At 36.6% G+C, this 22206-nt stretch overlaps 1 protein-coding gene across 10 annotated transcripts in view; it reads left to right on the top strand.

Moving 5' to 3' along the window:
• Window positions 1–22134, top strand: part of NHSL1 (NHS like 1) — a 161842-nt gene extending 139708 nt beyond the window's left edge. For 8 of the 10 annotated variants that reach the window (XM_088141386.1, XM_088141397.1, XM_088141416.1 and 5 more), the window contains 5 exons: window positions 3194–3386; window positions 7963–8094; window positions 12450–15776; window positions 16287–16416; window positions 20008–22134. In XM_088141386.1, coding sequence (XP_087997512.1) covers window positions 3194–3386; window positions 7963–8094; window positions 12450–15776; window positions 16287–16416; window positions 20008–20653 — 4428 coding nt within the window. In that variant the 3' untranslated portion in view covers window positions 20654–22134. The remainder of the gene's footprint in view (window positions 1–3193; window positions 3387–7962; window positions 8095–12449; window positions 15777–16286; window positions 16417–20007) is intronic. The other 2 variants (XM_088141412.1, XM_088141433.1) reach the window with 1 other exon arrangement.
• The last annotated feature ends 72 nt before the right edge of the window (window positions 22135–22206 follow it).

The following is a 22206-nucleotide window of genomic DNA, read 5'->3' as shown; positions in this document are numbered from 1 at the left end:
TGGGCATGCTCCGGTTGAATGTCCGTAGTGTTGCTGTGTAAGGGAATTAAATTATTAATTATGCATTATGAAATTAAATACAGGTAGTCCCTGGATTAAGAACGCCCGATTTAAGGATGACCCACAGTTAAGAACAGAGCCTGTTGTAGCAAAATTCAAGTTAAATACACAATGATTCGAGTTAAATACACAGTGGTTCGAGTTTGCTACACAATACTACTTATATGGTATTATACAATAATACTGTTCTGGTTTACATATAAATTTGACTTAAGGACAGACTTTGGGAATGGAACTCGTTCTTAAACTGGGGACTACCCATAAATGCAAAATATACAATTTCTTGAATAGAATGGTTCCACTTTTGCATTTTCTTTAGTTTCTGGAGTTTTTCTACCCATTAATGTGTAGAATTTCTGTGTAATGATTATGGACCTCTTCCTATTAGATTAGATTAGCTGGAATATTCACTTACTTGTGAGCACTGGATTGATTGGTTACAAGACCCTGGAAACAGAAGCTAAATCTAGACTTCTTTTATGTTGTAATGATAGGGGATGAATGGGGTACTTTGATCCTACAGAAGGATTCCTGATACTAAGAAGTCCTTCGTCTAGTTTCATTTCTTCCAATAATCTCATATTGGATTTAAATTTCAGTCTCCCAAAATATTAAGAATTCTAGAATTAAAGTTTTAGGTCATTTAATAATAGATAATGCCTGCACTACTTTAACTGCTACAAACCATCTACGTTTACATTTCATTCTCAGCTGAGATAGTACTGAAACTTTGTTTCTCAGCAATGTTCGGATTGGAATGACCTGCAAAAAACATTCCTATTCGCTAATCCTAGGACCTCAGGTGGGGTTTGGTGTGCTAAAAGAAGTGGCTGCTTTGACTGAGTCAAAATACTTTACTGCACTAAAATATTGAGAAAATTTTGAGACAATTTTATTAGAAGAGATCAGTTCTTGTTTAACTGATCAATGACAAATAACCAAATGAGAAATTGAATTTTTTTTTTTTTGGCATGTCAATGTTTTGGTATTTTGTTCTGTGGATCCATCATAAATTTCCCTCTAATTATGCCATCAGTCTTATTATATTAAGTATTATAAGGGCTCTTAAACAGTGTTTGTTTATAGCTGTGCAATCCCCCCCATCCCCAGCAAAAGGAAAGTTCAGTATTTTATATATGCGGTTTTGTTTCTTGTCATGTTTGAAAAAAGTTCTTGTGACTGTCTGAAGGCACCTGTGAAGGCACCTGTGTTCTTGAATACAATTCAGGGTCATCATCTCATGACAGTTACTAATTTTGACATTGTTAATCAACCACATAAAAAATAGCTTATTGTGGCTTATTACACAGTAGCACCATGCTTGGAAGTATCATTCCTTTCTCAGTGAGCCTAGGAGAGAAGAAACATCCCCTTGGACTATTATTGCAAAACAAATAAAATTCCATTCTACTATTGGTTTATTTAGTTTATTAGTTTATTTAGTTTATATTTCTGTCTTGCATTCAAAAATGAAGGGTTTCTTATTCTTATAATTGTATCATTTATTCATTTCTGCCAGTTATACATCTTCAAAACTAGCTCTGGCCCCAGAAAATAAAAAATCAGTTTCTCATAATGCTACTCTGGAAGTAGACAGTAATTCATGATTTACTGTTAAGACTAAGATGCTCTTACCCTATGACTAAGATGCTCTTTGCTTTAGTGCAGCTTCATAATGTGCATCTTTTATGCTACTAAGGCGTCTATCATATTTCAGGAAAACACATTTCTAAGAGATTAAAGAAATGGATATAGCATTTAATGTACAGATAGCCCTCACTTAATGACAGTAATTGGGACAAGAATTTCTGTTGCTAAGCAGTGTGGCCATAAAGCACAACATCATAGCGACAGCAATCCCAGCAGTCCACAGTTGCCATTGTTAAGCAAGGACTGTATGGGTCATTAAGAAGGACCTCATGTGATCACGACTTCCAACTTCCTGCTGGCTTCCCCATTGACTTTGCTTGTGGGAAGCCGGCAGGGAAGGTCACCAATCACATGACCACGAGACACTGCAGTGATCAGAAATCTTTCTTTCTTACTTACTGGGAGCTCGTGAAAACTGCCATACCATACATCAGTTTAGTATTCTGTTTGAGCATCATAGTTGTGATGATTTATGATGAAATGTTCATAAATAGGCAGGACAAAGAGGGTATCAGTATTTACGTACTCATTGCAGTCATTCTCATCTTTTGACAGAGTTTTAACCCAAACTGACACAAAAAATAAGCTGCATTCCTTGGTTCGCAGTTTGTCTATTGGCATTTATTATAAAAATTCCCTGTAAATGTATCCACTTTAACATATTTTTGAGACAGATTTTGGATCTATTCTCACTTTTCTTATAATTATGAATACTTTGATTTAGTCAAATGAGTGTTATGGTGAGCATTTATTAGCTCTTAAGAATGTATTGACTGTTGGGAATAATAAAAATTGCACAGTACTTTCACTTTTACACAGAGGAATATCTTTTGAAGTGTTCACTTCATAATCTGTGACATTCTACAACTTCCTTTCTATCTCCCAAGATACTTTGCTGTTGTGAGGAAAAAATTGAGTATTTGATTCCATGATAAAATCCAAAACAGTGGCTTTTCTAAAAGAATTCATATATCACTGTTGCTGAAGTTAAAGCAAATCAAATGAAAAAAATAATAAGAAAGCCCCAAATGAGTTTGCTTTAAAATGCCTTCCAGAAAGTGAAACTATTGCAGAAAAATTAACGTTTAACGTATTGCTTATAGATTAGTAGACTAGCAGTTGTCTGTGTCTTTAAGTGGGAATGTAGAATACTCTAATGTACTAATGGAATGAATGGTTACATACTTGATTACTTTCTTACTAAATGGTTTTAGTAAGGAATCAAACCATGGATTACTCAAGTTCTTGCCTTAGTTATTAAATATCTTCTTTCACAGAACTGTCATAAAAAAATTAAGTTAGGCTTCAAAAACATTTTTAATATTCTGTCATAATATCTTGTTCACATGAGAACTAAATAATGTTTTGTTTAAAATAGACTCATATGTAGCTTGAAAAATGACTAAATTATCTTTTGCTGCAATGTTTTTTTTAAACAAATTGTATAAGATCCCTGCAGTTAATGTTATACTGCTTTTTATAGTGTTCAACTCCTTCTCCTGAAGAGGAGAAACTTATTCCTATCAAAAGACCCAAAACACCAACTCCTGATGAATTCTCTGATATCAACACTCAGACAAATTGGACCAAATCGCTTCCATTGCCAACACCAGAGGAAAAGATGCGACAACAGGCTCAAGCGGTCCCAACTGATGTCGTACCTATTAATGTAACTGGTAGGCTTTTAATTTTGTTGATTTATGGTATGAATTTGTAATTTGAAATCTCTTTATATTTAGAGCAAAATCATACCTTTATTGGAAGTACTGATTATATTAAATAATGATAACAGATGATAAGCATTGGTAAGAGAATACTTTCAGCATCATGGCCTTTTAACAGAACAATAACAGATGTCTCTCCCCTCCAAAACTCATGCTGAATGATGAAATATATGCTGAGATTTTACACGACCAAAGTTGCTGTAATCTCTTTTTCTCCAGTGACTTTTTTCATAACATTTTCTTAAGATGTTAGCTTTTTAAAATGTTTTATTTTTTAAATATCTAGTTCATTTCATACATTACCAAATGTTTCGTAGTAGCATATGTATCATTATGGAATAGTATTTTTGGTACATAAAATGATGAGTAAGGCTTAACAACTTGAGATAAATTGACTGAGGCTGCTAGCTCATAATAAAAGAATTTAAATCCAGAGTAAGATTCTTCTCTAAGGAACACAAAGCAAAATAATTAGTAAGCTTTCATTTTCTCCGGAATTATTAAGCAAGAGGGAAGGCAGGAAGAAGTAAAAAGGTGACCGGTAAAGCCCTAAAGTCAACTTATCAAGAGTCTGAAAATGACTATAGAAGGAGATTGCAGGCACAGCTGAATTAGGCTTTTTTTTTTTTTTTTTTTAATATGGTGATATGTTAGGTTGTACTTCAAGAAGTTGGTACAAAAAAACAACCAATCACTATTTCCCTGTTTTCAAAGAAAAAAAAAAAAGGCTTGTAGCTATTTAGGGCTGTTTCTGATCCTTAGAAAACATCCAAGTTCCTTCTCAGAAGCAGAAGAAAAGAGAAACATGACTGAAGGAGGGAAGTGAATTGAATTCTTGTTCCTTTAGTAAGGGAGATTCATCGTTCTTACTCCACCTGGGTTTTGTTCTTTCCTGCCTAAAAAGGAGCCTCAGACTCAAGGGATCATTTCTGAATTGCAACCCCATGCTAATCTACAATATCAGTTAAGCCAACTGACTTTTTTCATTAATAATCAATTAACAGGTGCTTCCTTTTTCCAATGTGGTGACTAATATCTGCTTAACTTTATTATTAGTCTTACTTTAATAGAGATTTTTAATACAATTCAGCGATCAGAGTTCAGTAAGAAACATGTGAAAGAAAGAAATAGATCAGAATGCTGTGGCTTCTAGAAAAACAGAAAAGAGTTTGTGTAATAAATGGGGTCCCCCCCCCGATAGTTTCTGCCTTCTTGAAAATGTATGGCTATATTCAGTTGGAGCTTCTTTGCTGATGGAGCAATGTCTTCCACTGAATGGGTTTCCCCTCAGCCATGCAGTCTGTGCATGCCTTCCAAATCTGCTCTGGAAATTTAAGGATCCTTCCAGATTTGAAGAGCACATGAGATCAAGAGGAAAAAAGAATTTGGAGCAATCCTGTTGTGTTAGCAGAAATATACTCCCACAGTGATGGGTACAGACAAGACAAAAAGAGAAGAATGTATTTGATGTTAGTCAAACATTTAGTAGGGAAGATGCCTGCTGTTGAATCCCATTTGACCCACAAAAGTACATAATGTTGGACACAGGGATAGAAAAAAATGGATCAGAGATTAATGTAATAGAAATGCTAAAACAGAAAGACTTCAACACGCTGAAGTGTACTTTTGTCATGCTTTAGGGGTATTTATGTCTGAGTAAATACCTGTAAGATTGCACTATAAATTTTTCCTCCCTAATATTTACTTTCTCGGTAAAAGAAACGGATATAATTTATGTTTCAGGTTTGGGCCATTCTTTAGATTCAATGAGATACGAGGATTAGGTCACAAGAGTCCATTGATTCTCCTTGCATAGAAATATTATATTTATGTCAATCTAGGCCAGCCACAATGGATTTTATTACAATAAAATATTAATATTTCTGAACTAGTATTAACTTTAGATGTCCTATTTAGAAATTAAAACCCTGTAAATAAAATTAATTAATAACAAACATGATATTTCACCTGGCTGCAGAACATAATGCCTTCCCACCTTTGGTCTCATCTGTCAGTGCTCTTCTAGTAAGACAGATTTTAGTACTAAAAAAACCTGAAAGCACTGAAGTCTTGTGTTAACAGGACAAGCTGCTGACTTGTTACCAGGTTTGGGAGTGGATTTAGTTTCTTGAATAAGGAGGAGCTCAACTTGCTTTGGACAGGATATACTGCACTCTTCCAGGGACCAGCAGCATATGCTTTTCTTAACACTTGTGTTGTGTGTCGCTGGATGTGGTCTTAACCCAAATACTTGGAAAGGTAGCAGGAGCTGGTGATGGTTGTTGCAAGTAAAAGATAAAGTGCTTCATTCTACAAATGCGCTTACGTATCACTGGCTTCATTCGGTTGCTCCTCAATTAGCAGCTATGTGTAAATGTAAATTGCAACAAAAAGGTTGCAAAAAGTTCATATTAAGAAATCATGGAATGCAAATTTATGATAACAAACCATTTTCACCCACAATTTTCCTAAAAGGTTTAATTTGGAGGGTGAGTATAGGCACACTTAAGTAGCAGCTTACCAAATAGTCTGCCTGAACATTTGATAAAACAGCCACTTACAACATCCTTCTAATTAGCGATGGGAAATTGGAGACTGAATGAGAACTCTGGTGAAAGAGGAACAGTAAAATGAGCCTTACAACTGTGGTTGTACATGGTTATTATCTAATCCTCTGAATATTCTCTCTGGTTTGCAGAGTCTGCCACTGATACAAATTGAGATGAGGTATAGACAGCTGTAGTACTACTTCTATGAGAATAGGGAGACTTTTGACCCTTCTTCCAAGAACCAGTGCTTCAGCCTGAATTTAATGGCTAACAACTTTGGAACATCTGAGGAATTTCTGTCGTTTGTGCAAGGAGGGATGGAGTAGTGCTGTTCAAAGAACAGTAATGTAAGAGGCTCCCTGGTATGCTGAACAGAGCAGGGTTGATGGTCTGAAACCCTTAATCTGTTAAACTCCCAATGGTCCTTTACTCCTAATATTAGAGAGGTTCCAGTTAACAGGAACAGGATGTCTTTGGGCTCAAATATCAGCTTCTCAAAACCCCAACCTTTGGTCTGTGCAACTGAAGATGAAACAGTTATCTCTTTGTCTGCTGCTATATTCCAGAAAATATTTATGTGCATTGTTAAATATCTTTTGAGTCAGTTGTATATCCCATGTTTTCCTTAAATCTGATCTGATGAATTGTCCTTATCTAGGGAGGATCCATAAACAGCACATTCTAGCATATGCTAAAGATACTTTTCAGTGAGAAATAACTTGACTAGTCAGAAATGTAAAGTATGGAACAATTCAAATACCTGTATTTTTTCCTTTGCTACAGTGAAGGCAAGATGAAAGAACTTTCTGTAGTTTTCTGAAACTTTTAAATCAGATCTTTAGAGGATGCAAACAGCAACCAAAAATGTGAAGTATATTTGAATGGGGGGAAACCGTGATTTTGACTCTAAAATGTGTACTATTGAATGTTTTGCAATCTATCTGAAAGAATAAAAGCAGGAGCAAAATACAAATATGGCAAATAACAATCAGTCAAGTTATTAACTCACTGAAAAAAAATGAAATATTTATAGCTATCCAACCTGGAGCATTACTGTTGGGTCCAGTTACGATACAGCACATAGTCAACTATAAGGCTTACTTCTGTTACATGCAACATAAATAGTCTTACATTTCTTAAACCTCATTTCGATTCAAGGGGTTCAGCAAAAATGCATCCATCGGTGATGGATTAAACATAGATGAGATTTCAAGTGGAAGAGTAGTTCATTATAATCATAGTTTGTTTATTGATACAGAGTAATGCTACTAACAATTGGTATGGTTACCTGGGAATGATCAGAGTGAGGGAAAGTATATAATCTTTTTGATCAGAGATAGCTGTTTTGATAAAAATATTTCTAATTTCATCAGTAGGCATACCCATATATTTTTTTTTCAAATGTAAAAAAGAATCATACAGATATAAGTCATTTTTAGCAACATATAATTATATCTGTTTTGGAATTACAGTATATGTATCTCTAACTGTTTTCCAAAACCATTTTCACTTGAAAATCTATTTTTGGTTGCACCAGTTTGGTTTGGCTTGGGATGCTATGTAAATTCAACCACTATGGTTTACAAGTCTTTATTTATGACTTACAGTATTTTGTGAACCCAGCAAGTTTTAATACATTCTACAAAACATGGCCTAGGTGCAAGGGTCAGCAACTTTTTTGAGCGCCAACACGTGCTCAGGCATCCTTCTTGCCAACTCTAGATCATCCAAAATCTCATGAGGTCAAATCTCTCAAGGTTTTGGTTATCTCACCAAGATTTCATGCATATATGCATTTGGGATTTTACATTTTAAGCCTTAAAGTTACAGAATGCTGTATCTGTTCCTGCTTTGTATGACAGTGCTAACATCATATATTAATGCCTTTTCTTCATTTCTACTATAAGCAAGTGGAAGAAAGTGCATGATGTCAGCGTGCTTGAAAGTAACGGTGCTTTGCTTGTTCTACTATACATCAGGGGAGACTTTTGACCGCCAAGCCAGCATACGGAGGTCTCTAATTTACACAGACACTGTGGTAAGGCGGCCGAAGAAAGTGAGAAGGAGAAAGACTATTACAGGAGTCCCTGACAACATCCAAAGAGAGCTAGGTATGGCTCATCAGAACTGTATTCCATTTCAATTAATTGTTGCTTACCGTAACTAAACTCATAACATTTACTTGTGCTCATGAAACCAATACAGTCTGATAGCCTATTAAAAGTTCCAAATGAATGTATGACTGGTCCCAAAGGAAGAATAGCTAATGCATCCTTTGTATTATTATTTTTCTCCTACCAAGAAATTGAAATTCCCATTTCATGCAGGAAATGCTTATGGCTAGGAATTGCTGCAAAGAAATGTAATAAAACAGGTGCAGATTTACTGTCGCTAGTAGACTAGAGATATTTAGTAGTAACCATTCTGCTCATTTTCAAGGCCACTTTGCACATGATCATTTTCCTCCAGAATATTTCCCATTTCAAGTTGTGTGTTGAATGAATACATACATGTTTGTTCTATATGGTAACGGACAGGCCATCTGGGTAAGAAAACTTCAATGTGAAAATTAGAGTTGTTACTGAAGATGTGCTAAGTACACTAATATCATTTGCCAGTTTTACCGCTGCCTAAACATTTCTCCACATTCTACTATTTCATGACCACCATTTTGTTATAGTTATTCCACTAACTATATCTCCCTTTTTAAAAGTAAAGCCATAAAAGAAGCAATGTGGATATATTTCATTGCCACAATGTTTATTTAAGGGTAGTGTTTAAAAGCAGAAGTCTGTGTGACATTTGGTAAATGATGGCTGGCAAAAAAGTGGAGTGTTTTCTTTTTTGTTATGTTTTTCCCAGCACCCTCTACTTTTTTTTTACTTGGAGTGCCCAGTTGCTTTCCTGCAAAAATCAGGCAGAAACAACACTTGAACCACAATTTCCACAGCACAGGTTCTCTTCTACATTTTCCTCTTCTGCAAGTACTTTTGTTTAACTATCGGGAAAGTTTTCAAATAGTTAGGTTGCCTATAGTTCAAAGAAGGAGTGTTTTCATAATGCCATTGTATAAGCAGATTTTCCTTTGTAGAATCTGAATAAAATCCAGCACGTGTATAAGCTAGTACTGTTGAGAAATTGAAAGAAACAATTAAAAATAGCCGAACTTAGTTAGAAGTATTGCTTAAAGTAGAACATTATGAAATAATATATATTGGATCTACATCACATAGGCTGTAAAATAAGGCTTTTAAAATAGGATGAAGATCCAAGTATAGTGAAGGCAAATAATTTGATTTCTTATTTATTTATTTAATCAATTGATATAGCAGCCCATCTCAACCTTGTGCTTTGTAGGATCTGGATAACTCACTTGAGCACACTTAAAGTAAGTTTTAAAATTGTCTGACTGGATGGCAAATGGCTTGGCTGCTTTTGAAATCTTCTTGGAAGTTATAAAGGTTATATATACTGTAAACAAGAAGAATATGGTTCAGAGTTGGGATTTATAAACATTGTAGTTCGATTACATTCAGGGAAAATAACATAATTTGAGTGATGCCAACAGTGAAGTTGGATACAACCAGAGTGCTCACATTGAAATTTAATTTAAAATATTTGTAGATGATAAAGCATTACATGATTTGGGCTCTCAGACTGACCTTTGCAGTAGCTTTACGCTTCATGCAAAGTACAACTGCACATATGTCAGAACTGGAGTTTCTAGCAATTAAAAAAATAAGAGAAGATAGTTATTATTGTATTTTCAGCAGAAATAGGTGCTAAATGACGGTCAGTGAGGTGAATATGAGCAAACAAATAAAACATAGTGTAATTATAGCTATGTCCAAATTGTGCACAATAGGAATTTTACTTCTCTTTCCCTCTCTCGAGCTATAGGTCCTCAAACTGTATCACATTTCATTTTAAAGTGCTACTAATTTCAACAGAACTAAAGTTCAGGAAATCCAATCCTCCTTTCATGCACAGTTAGCTACAGTGATTTTATAAATGAGAGTCTGTGATCATAATGTAGTTTTGAATGTGAAACACTACCTTTTTATTATTCTTTCCCTCTTCCGTTTAGTTTCTCTGTGGAGTCCTCGGTGCTCTCTGAGCTTGGTTGTTTCCTTGCAGATGTTTCATTCACTGATGTTACCTAGTTGGGTAATGAAACGTCTGCAAGCAAACAACTGAGCTCAGAGAGCACCGGGGACCCCACAGTTCAACCCTGAGTTACATATATTGTCTTCTATTGGTAGTTTCTCTGTGCTAGCAACTGTTTAGTTTTTTGATGAATACTTCTAATCCATTCAGAATATGCACTGCATATTTCATTGGAAAAAAGATAGCTCATAATTGCCCTTTTCCAAGATACAGGCCCAGCGATCCATCCTGAACATCCAAGACCTACCACAATGAAAGCAGAGTGGCCCACTCCATTTTTCTTCCTGCGTAGCAGGGCTTTTTAAAGCATTTAAACAATTTATAGAATTCTGTTTCCATGTGTGTACACATGTCTGCCTCTTATTTGTAGTGCCTATGGAGAGAGATCTCTGGATCCTTAGGACCAGGAACTGAGACATACGGATGTTATTTTCAAATGTCAAGAATTAATGTAATAAACTCCAGTTAAATGGAGTTTATTTGGAGAAATGGATGTTAAAATTAAAAAGAAAATATATGCACATAGTATAAATATGTTGTACTTAATCATTTGGAATCAGTACTTGTAAGACATGTAAGAAAAGAACTTTTTATGTGTGCGTTGCCTAGAGTGATGAACAGCAAATTACAGTGAATGTAATTTCATGTTCAGTCAAGATGACAACTTATGAATGTAGAAACTGAGAGTGTGATTCAATCCTCAGATGTTGCCAGGAAAAAAAAATCTAAATTCATACACTAATCAGGAAACCAGTTAAATATAGCTAAAGCATAATTATAATTATTAACTTCAGAAGAGTTAGATCAAAGCCCATCTTTAATCCAGGATTCTATTCCTCACACTGGCCAATTCAATGCCTCCGAGATGCTCACAGGCTGGAAGATATACCCCCTTTCCACCTTCCCTCCCTACAACTGGCATTTGTATGCTTGAGTAGAATGAGTTTTCAATGCTAATAGGTTTTGATTGCCCTTTCCCATAGAAATTTATCCTTCCCTCTTCTAAAGACCTCTCAGTCTAGTAGCCATTACCATGCTATCTAGCTATGAGTTCAACATGTTAATTATATGATGTTCAGCAGAGGTAAACAACCTGATGTCCTCCAGATACTTTGGGCTTAGGTTCCCATAAGACCTGTACCCATTACTTGCAGGATATCATGTTATCTCCTAAATTATAGCAATGGTGAATTACTATTATTTTTGCTGATCATCACATGCTATGCAAGGTTTTCATACTGCATTCCTATGATCAGACAGCTTTTTCTATGGTGAAATTTTCATACAGTTCCTATTTGGAATTTGTATATGAAAACAGTTTCAGGAATGAGTGGAATTAGTTTACCCCTGGACATTCTGGATTAATTTTATCCTCTGGGAGTTAGTTGAGTGGAGCATATAATCTCTTTTTGGTATTCCTACAATGTACTAATTCCTCCCTGTCCCCTGGCCTAGCCCTCAAGTTAAATCTATTGTTGGAACAAGGTTATAGCATTTTATATCTCTTTTCTAATTCTGTATCACAACATATAAATGGCACATCATTGTTGTACTGAAATGCATTTAGAACCAGGATATCACTGGAGTACATACTGAACCTTAATGACATTGCTTTATTCAGCTGCATAGAAGATTTCAATTAATATTTTAGGTTTTTTAAAATTCATTTAATACATCTAAATATATTTTAGTTCATTCTAATTTTGATTTAAAAAATCATTATTAGGATTTGAGTATTCCTCTGTCATGAAGCACAGAATTCCTAAATAAATATTGCACAATTTAAGTAGAAAATGATGAAGTAAAATGGTTTTTAATGAATTTCATAGGATCCATTCTTGTTTGTGAGTGGAAAACAATAACATTGAGGTAAGAGTTTAGAAAGTACAGTGGTTGGAAAACAGCTTATTTTTGATACTTTCTCTCCTGAGCATATCACAACACAAAATGGTCCATTTTCAGTTTTGCTAAATTCAACAATAGTGCCAGCTGGTATGATTTAAAATGTATTTGAACTGAAGCACACAAGGAACCTACTAGACTGCTGTGGATTGTCTTTATGGGCTAATTGATAATAGCTCTTTTTATCTTTTTTTAAAAAATCCTAATATAACACATACATAATATATAGTGCAATTATAAACAGACTAAGATTAGGAACAACTGAACATATTGGAACCTGTATGGTAAAAACTAAGTATGACTTCTGTACATACTTTTTATAATGAACACATTTTAAATGCAATTATAACAGTGCTATATATTCATTTTAGTAACAGTTTTGTTTCAATTTCAACAGTTGGCAATGGCAAATGTGACATCCGTGGCCATTCATTATGTGTCCCTGATCATTATTCTACACTAGGAAGACTTGAGAGCTATCAGTCTTCTATGCAGCAGTGTGACACCAAAGACTCCAGCTGTCAGACAGAAGAAGTCAAAGTGGTGCCACCTTCAGTTAGGCGAATACGTGCACAGAAGGGTCAAGGAATTGCAGCCCAGATGTCACAGCTGTCCAGTTCTTCTGGAAACATGTCTGTAATGAGTGACTCTGCTGGGGTAGTGTTTGCTTCTCGCCTAAATAATGACCTGGGCTTTCACAGTCTACCTCGGTCTGGAGCAAGAGTATCCCTACATTTACTTGAACGTAGGCATAGCCTCTCCAAGTCAACAGAAAGTGGACCTTTGTCACATCAGATAGGTGTGTTGCAAGAGAATGAAAGGTTAGATGATAAGAGAAATGGCTGTAGGATAGGTGTGCTACAGAGGCCAAAATCTCAAGAAGTAAACTCTGAGAATGGAAAAGCAGAAAGCACAGCATGTATGATCTCTCCACATGTTGCATATTCCACCAGCATCATACCAAATGCTTCCTTGTCATCCTCTTCAGATGTAATTGTTATTCACACAGCACAGAGTTCCAAGGCGATAGATAGTAAAATGAAGAACTCCTCTTTGTATCCAAACCCTAGAGACAATCTTGTTGCAAACAGTACAATAAACACAAAACAGCAACGTCATTCTTCTAGTGGCGCCTGGAGCGACACCAGCTCAACACATCACTCACAGTCCTCAGATACCACTATCTCATCCAATGGTGTAATGATGCTTGCTTTTGGAGAGGCAGGAGTGTCTCTTTGTGATACAGGAACTACAGAGAGTATCCCCCAAAGTGTGACCTATAACTATAGGAACAATCACAGTTTTCCAGGCCATTCTCAGGACATGAATGGTAGAAGTGAATCAAACTATACTGTGGACAAAATACAGGACAAAGTGAAACAAAATGCAAAGCACTGTGGATTCAAGCATTGTGGAAATGACACCACCTTATACATGTCAAACTGTGCCATCCCAGGTTGCTCCAGCCCTGGCAGCCTTGAAAGAGTCTTAGCCAAAGAAGACTCACACTCTCTATATTCTGTGGACAATGATGTCTGTTACCCTTCTATGCATATGGATTCAGATCTCCAGTCTGATAAAAGCTGCAATGAAAATGGTTTTGGAAACCCCAGGCATAGTGTCATTAATGTGTTTGCTGAAACTGAGAATAAATCTCTGGGAGATTTTGCAAGTTCCAGTGACAAGTCACTCTCACGTAGCATTTCCTTAAAAAAGGCAAAAAAACCACCTCTCCCGCCATCGAGAACAGATTCTCTTAGAAGAATCCCCAAGAATAAACCTCAGTCCAGTGGACAAGTACTGGATGATAAGCTGATAGCCAGCCTTCAACATTCCTTGCAATTGAACCTCCAATGCAAAAATGGTAGCTCACCATCACAAAGTCCCTGCAGTGATTATGATGATCCTTGGGTGCTGCGGTCTCGTAGCCAGAGCTCTGTGAGTGCCAGTAGCAGCATGATGTCTGCCACAGGATTGAACATGTATTCCATCTGCGCTGTCACACCATCCCCGAGTGACACAAGTAGCATCAAATCAGAATATACTGACCAGTGGTGTTACTACAGTGACTGTTCTGGGATTCCAGATGACCATTTAAAATCCACAGCAATTCATTCCTCTAATACTGCACCAAAGCTAATTGATGTTAATGTTAGTCACCTTAGTGATGGGTCAAGGGCTTCTCTACCGCATGTGCCCCCTGGAGTGGCCAAAGCAAAAGCCACTTCTCCAGAAAAATCACAGAGAGTTACATCACCGTCCAGTGGGTATTCTAGCCAATCCAACACACCCACAGCACTTACACCAGTGCCTGTCATTCTAAAATCTATGTCAACAGGAAATGCAAAGTCCAAGATGAAGCCTAAAGTGCCTGAAAGGAAATCATCTCTACTGTCTTCAGTTTCAATGTCTTCCTCTTCCACATCTCTATCATCCAATACATCTGCTGAAGGGACTGTGAGTCTGAAGAAACCTGACCCTACCCTGAGCTTCCCTCTGGTTACATCATCATCACTAATGTCTTCTGACTCCAATGACCCTCTTCTTCCTCCCCCACCACCTCCCCTAACAGATGTCACTGATCTTCCTCATCCACCTGGATCTCCAGGTTTTCCACCTCCTCCCCCAGATGCTGTCAAAAATGCTTCCTTTCCTCAGAACATTGCATGGTTTAATAATCAAGATACTTCAAGTCAGTTTTCTAATTCATTACTTCCTGCTTCATCTCATCTCCTTCCACCCCCTTTCCCTTCTTCAGTTGCTCCACCAGCACCACCCTTGGATCCCAAATTCATGAAAGATGTCCATAAACCTGTATCATATTCTTTCAAGAAACATAACTTGGAAGCTTCTTGCAACAATGCAGTAAAACAGCCCTTACATAAGGATGATTTCCCTAGGCCTCCAATGCCACTAATAACTACTGAAGCTCTCCAAATGGTACAGCTGAGGTCAGTGAAGAAAGCTATGATGTCAGAAGTTCAGCAGTCAGCAGAGTCTGTTTCCAAAGCAAATCTTCAGGAAAAAAATCAGGATTCTTTTTCTGCTGAGTTGCCCTTCAAATCCCATTTGTCAGGAGGATACAATGACAGCCTGGATGAAGGTGAAGTTAAAGCCCAGAGAGCTTCTGCTTACAGCCCAAATAGCAGAAGGTCTGAACCTACCAGCGCTAAAATGCCCAGAACTTCAGTCAGCCTAGTTAACTCCTTTGCCAGAGATTCACAACCAGACACTGCTGAAGAAGCTTTGGTACAGAACCAAGATCCTCATTGTAATCTTGCACATTCATCCCTTCAGGAACAATCTGGATTTTTCAGCAAGCCTCAGGATATATTGCCAAACAAGAAGCCACCACCTGTTTCAAAGAAACCCAAACTGTTCCTAATTGTGCCACCCCCACAGCCTGATGTTACAACAGAGAAAATAGCTGTAGTGGGTGAAACAGCAAAAAGCATTCCAAGTACAACTACGAAGGATGCTGAAATTGCACAGTACAGCCAGGTTAACGATTATCCTACAGATGGGTTCTGTTCCTATGAAATGGACTCTAGCAATCTTGTCCCAGAAGGAGGAGCTGCAAGTCCTATCTCCTGTGAACCCAGGGTCTCTTTTCTGCAGCCCCGGCAGGAGGAGACGGCTTGCTTATATGAACGAAGCAGTCCAGACAGAAATGTAGACAGCATCTCTGGAGCAGAGAAGCACTTTTCTCAAGGGGATGAAAGTTGTAAGTCTTTTCCATTGTGTTTTCTCTTTTCACCTAGGCTGTTAGTGACCAACCACACCTGGAATTATGTGGTGTGTGGAGAGTTACATCATAAGAATCATCTATGTAATTTCATACCAATCTTAAGGAAAATCAGAAAGCTTGGAATACTACGTGTAATGAAAGTCTTGCCAAATTCTTTTTTAATAACCCTATTAAATAGGGTTTTATTGGCTTTTTCCCTATTCTAAAAATTTTTGTGTAGGTTTTAAATTAAGGTAATAATGGTTGTCTTTACTGGGGGAAGAGGATCCCCAAAAACTTCCAACAGGGTTTCATTTTCTTTATAAGCCAGTAAAAGCCTTTCATAGACACTAATTACTGAGAACATTATTAAAATATAGGTTTGATGGTTGTACAGTTGTGGAAAATTAAGAGACTATATTTGTTCCTTTGTCATTCTGTCAGCTACTGAACTAGATTACATTTTTGCTCAGATATTTTAAAGCTTTTTTCACACTTGTATTTTAGCTGAAGTGACTGAAGCAGATGCAGTAAACAGCTTATTGCTACAGAGCCCTAGCTATGGGGAAGGCAGTGAGAGGATGGCAGTGCCAAGTCGACCAAGGACGACTGAGGATCTTTTTGCAGCCATTCACAGGTACTCCTTAAATTGTCTCTCTTTATGTTACTCCATTTGGTGTCTTTTGTAGTTTCTTTAGTATAGTTCTTGCATCATAATGTTTGTTCTTGCTGTTTGAATTAATTAATACATTCATGTCCCACACCCCTTATATGTAGGAGTAATACCTTTCATTGCTTTACAGTAATGTTTCATTCATTTTAAAATTTAACTTTCCTCGCAACGGAATCATGTTTTATTACATGATCAGCCATGGTCTCTTCTTGGTACCAGGTGACTCCTTGTTTGATTGTGCTCTTGTCTCAGTCTCCGTGATTTAACATATACTGTTGCTTTTTCTGTGTATCTTTTTGTTTTCATCCCCTCTGCCTTCCATCTCTTTTTACTCCTGGTGCAGTTTGGGACAGAGGCTCAACTCCAATGCTTCATGGCAAGCTTGGCTTAAACTGGCAAGTAAATGCAATATAACCATCATATGGGAAAACATATGATGATATCCAGAATAGAGATGGCCATAATCTAGTTGAAGATGACATGCTACTTTATCAACCGAAATGTGCAATATCGACAAACCCTACCCTAACCCGATTCTCCCTTGATTTAAAAAGGGAGATTGATCATAGTTCCACATTTCAGTGATTTGAATTAATGAAAATCTTGGCTTGGTTTTGAGAGAGTTATTGTTCCCTCAAACAATATTGCAAATACATCTGCAGGGCTTCAAGTTGAGGAAGACTGGGTGAAGTCAGTGTAAATATTCTTTTTGCAAGAAGGTTATTTGGTGATAAATTTTTAGAAACCAACACTCTCTTAGAAAAGCTTCAGGGGAACTTCAGGAGAGAAAATATTACTGATTTGTAGTACCTAGCACGAAGCACTGGTTCCATCTAGCGGTCATGTATTGCCATTTATTGAAGAGGTTTCAGAGTATAATTGAAAGTGGCTGCAGAATGCACACTTCCCAGATTTTTACTGAGTTTATTTATATGCACAGGAACGACAACTCTGCAGTGATTCAAGGCACAAAGATTTTCTTATTATGTCCTAGTGTGGTGGCATGTTCTGTTGACTTTCACAGAATACTGTAGTAAACAAATCCATCGTAGTGATAACTTCAAGTCATGTCCAACTTATATTTGGCAATCAATGGTGCCTACAGGAGGAAGGGCAGGTGGGGACCAATTTGATGAAAGCAGTGTCATTATGCAAGCCCCACCCTTTTACACATGCATCATGTCATCACATGCAAAGCCCAAAGGGGTGAAGCTAGCAGCATAATACTGCAACGCAGCTTTCATCAATTCAGTGGTGGTGGCGGCAGCAGCAGCAGCAGCAAGGTGCTGCTGTTTGCAGTGTTAAAGCATTACAGCAAGAACAATTTTGCTGCTGGGACTATACAATTTCACAATACATAGTTATTTGGGTTAAATAATAATTGGCACAATCATCAGTTTTCTTCTTAATTCTGTAAATGAGTGAACTGCGTAGAGAGAAAATTGAGGGTACCTGGCAAAAAAAGAAAACATAACTGTAATGTGATGAAGGAAAAAGAGCAAGTGAAACATTCCTGTTGACATTCCAAGTTATTAGGTACATAAAATAGCTCTTCAGATGTATATAATCAGAATAGCATTCAGCCTCATAGGATAAAAACAAAAACTAAGTATGTGTGAGAGATACCACACAAAAGTGAGTAGGTGTGCTTTTTTATCACCACTGTATCTTCCAAGATGTTATTGTATAGGCTCCTTCGTATTACGTATTGTACACTCCATAGGTTGCCATATGTTAACTGATGCCATAACATCAATTATATTCAGTTATATTATTGTTTTTCATTCTGTTACTCACAAACCTTATACATGCTTGCAGAGCAGGCTTCCTATCAGACGAGTGAAAGAACAATACGTAATAAAAAGATAAGGAAAAAGAAAAACATTTTCATAAATACTTTTAAATTCCATTGTTTTGTATTCTTAAGCTGTTTAATTTTCTGGATGCTGCTCTTATGGGGGTCTGTATTGCACAGTTATATAAAACAATATGTGCTTTTTAGTTAATTTGCGTAAAACAGAAATAGAGAAGAGTCTTTTGCATTAATGTTGATCTTCGTATTATAACATAGTACTATATATTTTTTTATCTGTGAATGTATCCCTGTTCAATTTTTTAATCTGTATTTCCAGTCTTTTCTGATTCTATATTAACAAATTGTTTTTCCTGTCAAATTGAATATGGAAAAAGGACATTTTTTCTGTTTCTCTTAACTTTTCTTGCTGATGTGTACTTCTGCAAGTGCTTAAAATATACAACCTAGGTTTTTTCAGGGGCAGAATATATAATCAGAAATATGCTGCTTAGAACCTATAATTACAGTACTGTCTCCAGAAACCATAGTAGGACTTTCTCCTCCTCCACTCTGCTACAGCTCTCCCTCCCCCACCCCACTTTTTTTTTTCTGGAGGCTAAGTCACTTTGAATCTGAATTGGGAGTGAATCACTACCCTACTCTTATGTCAAATGGGCACTGCTTCCGGTAAGGGAATCATACTAGTGGGTTCCACACACTGTGTTTAATTAAACGCAAACAGTAATCCAAGTCTAGTGGAGCAGAGACCAGAAACTATGCCATACTTATTCCAAGAAACATTTCTGAGTTAAAGATGTTAGTGTAGTTGGATGGCATTTACACATGCTTGATATTACAGTTTGTTTTGGAACACAACTCAGATGATCACATATTTGTTCCCTGTTTTAAACTATACGTTCTGGGTTTTTTCCTTCTATGCATATCCTTTTTGTTGTTTTAATGAATATCCTTTTCACCATGTGCCCATAAATGTAGTTATTTGAGTGGTGTTGCTAAATACTTAAACACTGTGTCCAATTTGCTAATTGCTGTTTGATAGGCAAGTGAAGTGCTTGTTGGATTGATAGTTTCCCACAGAGCATATAAATTTTATTTAGATTTCATTAATTCCTTTCCCTTTGGCAATTTCATTGGGAAATACATATTAGTACATATTTTGTAAGCTGTACTCAATTTGGAAGAGGATATTAGATTGGACATATGTTTCATTAAAAATAATGTTTAGCAAGATTCAAAAATTTGTTTTACAGAATATCAACCAAAGAAATATTTTAAATTGCATGAAAATTTGTTTAGTTTAGTCTTGTGCAGGGAATTAAAAAAATATTTTGTCTGAAATATAGTGTATTATTCCTTTTTTTCCAAACATATCTTTCCGCTAAGTTTTGTAACAGCAGTTACTCATCTGCTTGCTTGGTAACAAGTACAGATAGTCCTCATTTAACGGCCACATTTGGGACCAGCAATTGGTCATTAAGCAAAGCAGTCACTAAGTGAAACCATGATTGTGCTTACAATCTTGCTTACCTTTGCTTTACAAACCTGCAAAGGTTGTAAACATGAGGATTGATTGCAAGGTTACTTTTTCATCACTATTGTAATCACAAACAGTCACTGTCCGAGGCAGTCGCTAAACAAGGACTATCTGTATCACCTTTTTCATATTAGGATGTAAAATAGGAAGTTCTTATATGAGAGGCTAATAACTTTTTCCTGTCTTTTCCAACTCACAATCACAGATCCAAAAGGAAAGTCCTTGGCCGCAAAGATTCTGAGGATGATCGCACTCGAAATCATTCTCCATCACCCCCAATTACACCTACTGGTTCTTCCCCAAACCTACCTTCCCTTAGGCAGGCAGGATCAATTCAGAGAAATATTCGCAAGAGCAGCACAAGCAATGACAACTTCAAAGCACTACTTCTTAAAAAAGGGAGCCGTTCAGACACTAGCTCTCGTATGTCAGCAGCAGAGATGCTAAAGAATACAGACCCAAGATTTCAAAGAGCTAAAGTGGATTCTGCTGGGGATCTGGGTGAGAGTACAATGGGTTCTCCAACCAAGAGCAGAAGGCCCCAGGAAGAATGGGCCAAGAGTGAAGGCCTGATGCCAAGGAGTCTGTCTTTTTCCAACACCAGATATGGCAGATCTCGAACCCCACCCTCTGCTGCAAGTAGCAAGTACAGTGTTCGAAACCGGATTCAGAGTAGCCCTATGACTGTTATCAGTGAGGGAGATGTAGAAGCAGCTGAATCTGCAGAACACAGAACTCACCGGTCATTAGAAGAGGAACAACTTGACGTGTTTGAGAGCGATGATATGGATATTAATGAAAATAGAGGCTCTACTGAGGATGCCAACCTGCACAAGGACTTGATATCTTAATGGGTAACACAGAATGCCCTTCACTTTTTTTATATTGGTATTTAAACTAAAAAAGTTTAAACGAGGTTTAAGAGGCTAGACTTTCAGAAGGCATACGTAACAAGTAAGGCACTGAGCCTAAGTACAATTTAGAGTGTGTTTGTGTATGGATACTGTTTAGGTGCTGCAGTATTGATATTCTGCTCAGCTTAATTGGACTGACTTTTTTGTTTAAAAGAAACTAGTAACCAGACCTCTCCATTAAAGCCTTAATAACAATAATAATAGTAATGACAGTTCTTGGATTCTAGATTGAGCATGCTTTTTTTTCTTTTTTGAGGGTGTAAAAAACTAAGTAAGCCTGCAAAAAAAAAAAAAAATGGGAAGCTTCTGTGGTACAGGTGGCAGTAACTTGTTAAGTATTATATTTATGAAACCTAGTAAACTTTCAGCAGGGACCACTAGAAAGAAATATGCAGCCTATTTGTTAGCAGGACTGGCATTGTCCCACTGCTGCTTCTGATGTGATCTGGTCTCCTCTGATGATCTAACCATATCATAATAATATAACAAGAGTTGGGATTAAATTTTGAAGATTCCAACTGGAAAAAACACCATTGTGATCCAGAAGTGACTGCTGCGCAGCCACATTAACAACCCATCTGCTTGGTTTTCAGAAGCCATTCTATGTGGTTTCTCTGAATAAAGCTTGAGGTATCCTTTTGGAGACCTAAAATAAATATTGCAAGGTTGTAATGAGGACGTACAGAGATTCAGGTGAAACCTAATAAACAAACAGCAATTAATGTTTCAATTTTAAAGGAAGTGCAACATTTGAGAACTTCCAGAACCATGGAACTGTGAAGAGTACTTTTTCCTTTTCAATTAATCTGTGTAGAATTGCATTGTTATCAGCTTTTGTATATCAAAAGGGAGAAGAGCTTTGAATAACATACCACTTGAAAGATCCAACAGTAACTAACTTTTTGTTACCAAAGAGTGCACTACAATTACTTTTACTTTTTAGGAATAGCCAGCATTTCCTTGTTCTGAGGAAATAATGTTACTCATTTAGAAGACTTTATTAAGTTTATTACAAATTTATCATTGATTTAAAAAATAACATTTTCCTCCTTGTAAAGAAAGCTACAGACAAAATAACTGCAGTTTTGCTCACAGTTTTGTAAAGAAGCTTTTAATTTTTGAAAAGGAATTTTGCATAAGTTGATAGTCTGTAAGGTTTTTATAATATTTGTACATAATGGAAGTTCTTAAGGTAATTTTTGTTTTCTCAGAGTTTGGAATTTCTACATTTTTAGATGTTAAGAAAAATCCTGTATGTAGATAATTTATTTTGATGAAAAACACTTGACTCCTTTTTTGCCCTCCATCTCTATATTGTTAATACTGTAAATTTCAGGGGTCTTCACTCAACTGAAGAAGGAGATGGAGACAATGCTGTGATTCTGCTTTAATAAACAAGGCTGCCATTTGTCATCTTGCGTCTTGAGTTAATGACTGTTTTGTTTCCATACATTTCTTTAAATGAACATTAGCAAATGATCATAATGGGA

Source organism: Python bivittatus, unplaced genomic scaffold, assembly GCF_059951505.1.
Source record: "Python bivittatus isolate LINGU-HERP-01145 unplaced genomic scaffold, Pbiv_v1 ctg000020_np1212, whole genome shotgun sequence".
Classification (NCBI taxonomy): domain Eukaryota; kingdom Metazoa; phylum Chordata; class Lepidosauria; order Squamata; family Pythonidae; genus Python; species Python bivittatus.
The sequence above is the reverse complement of the archived record's forward strand: the minus strand, read 5'-3'. Positions and strand labels throughout refer to the sequence as shown.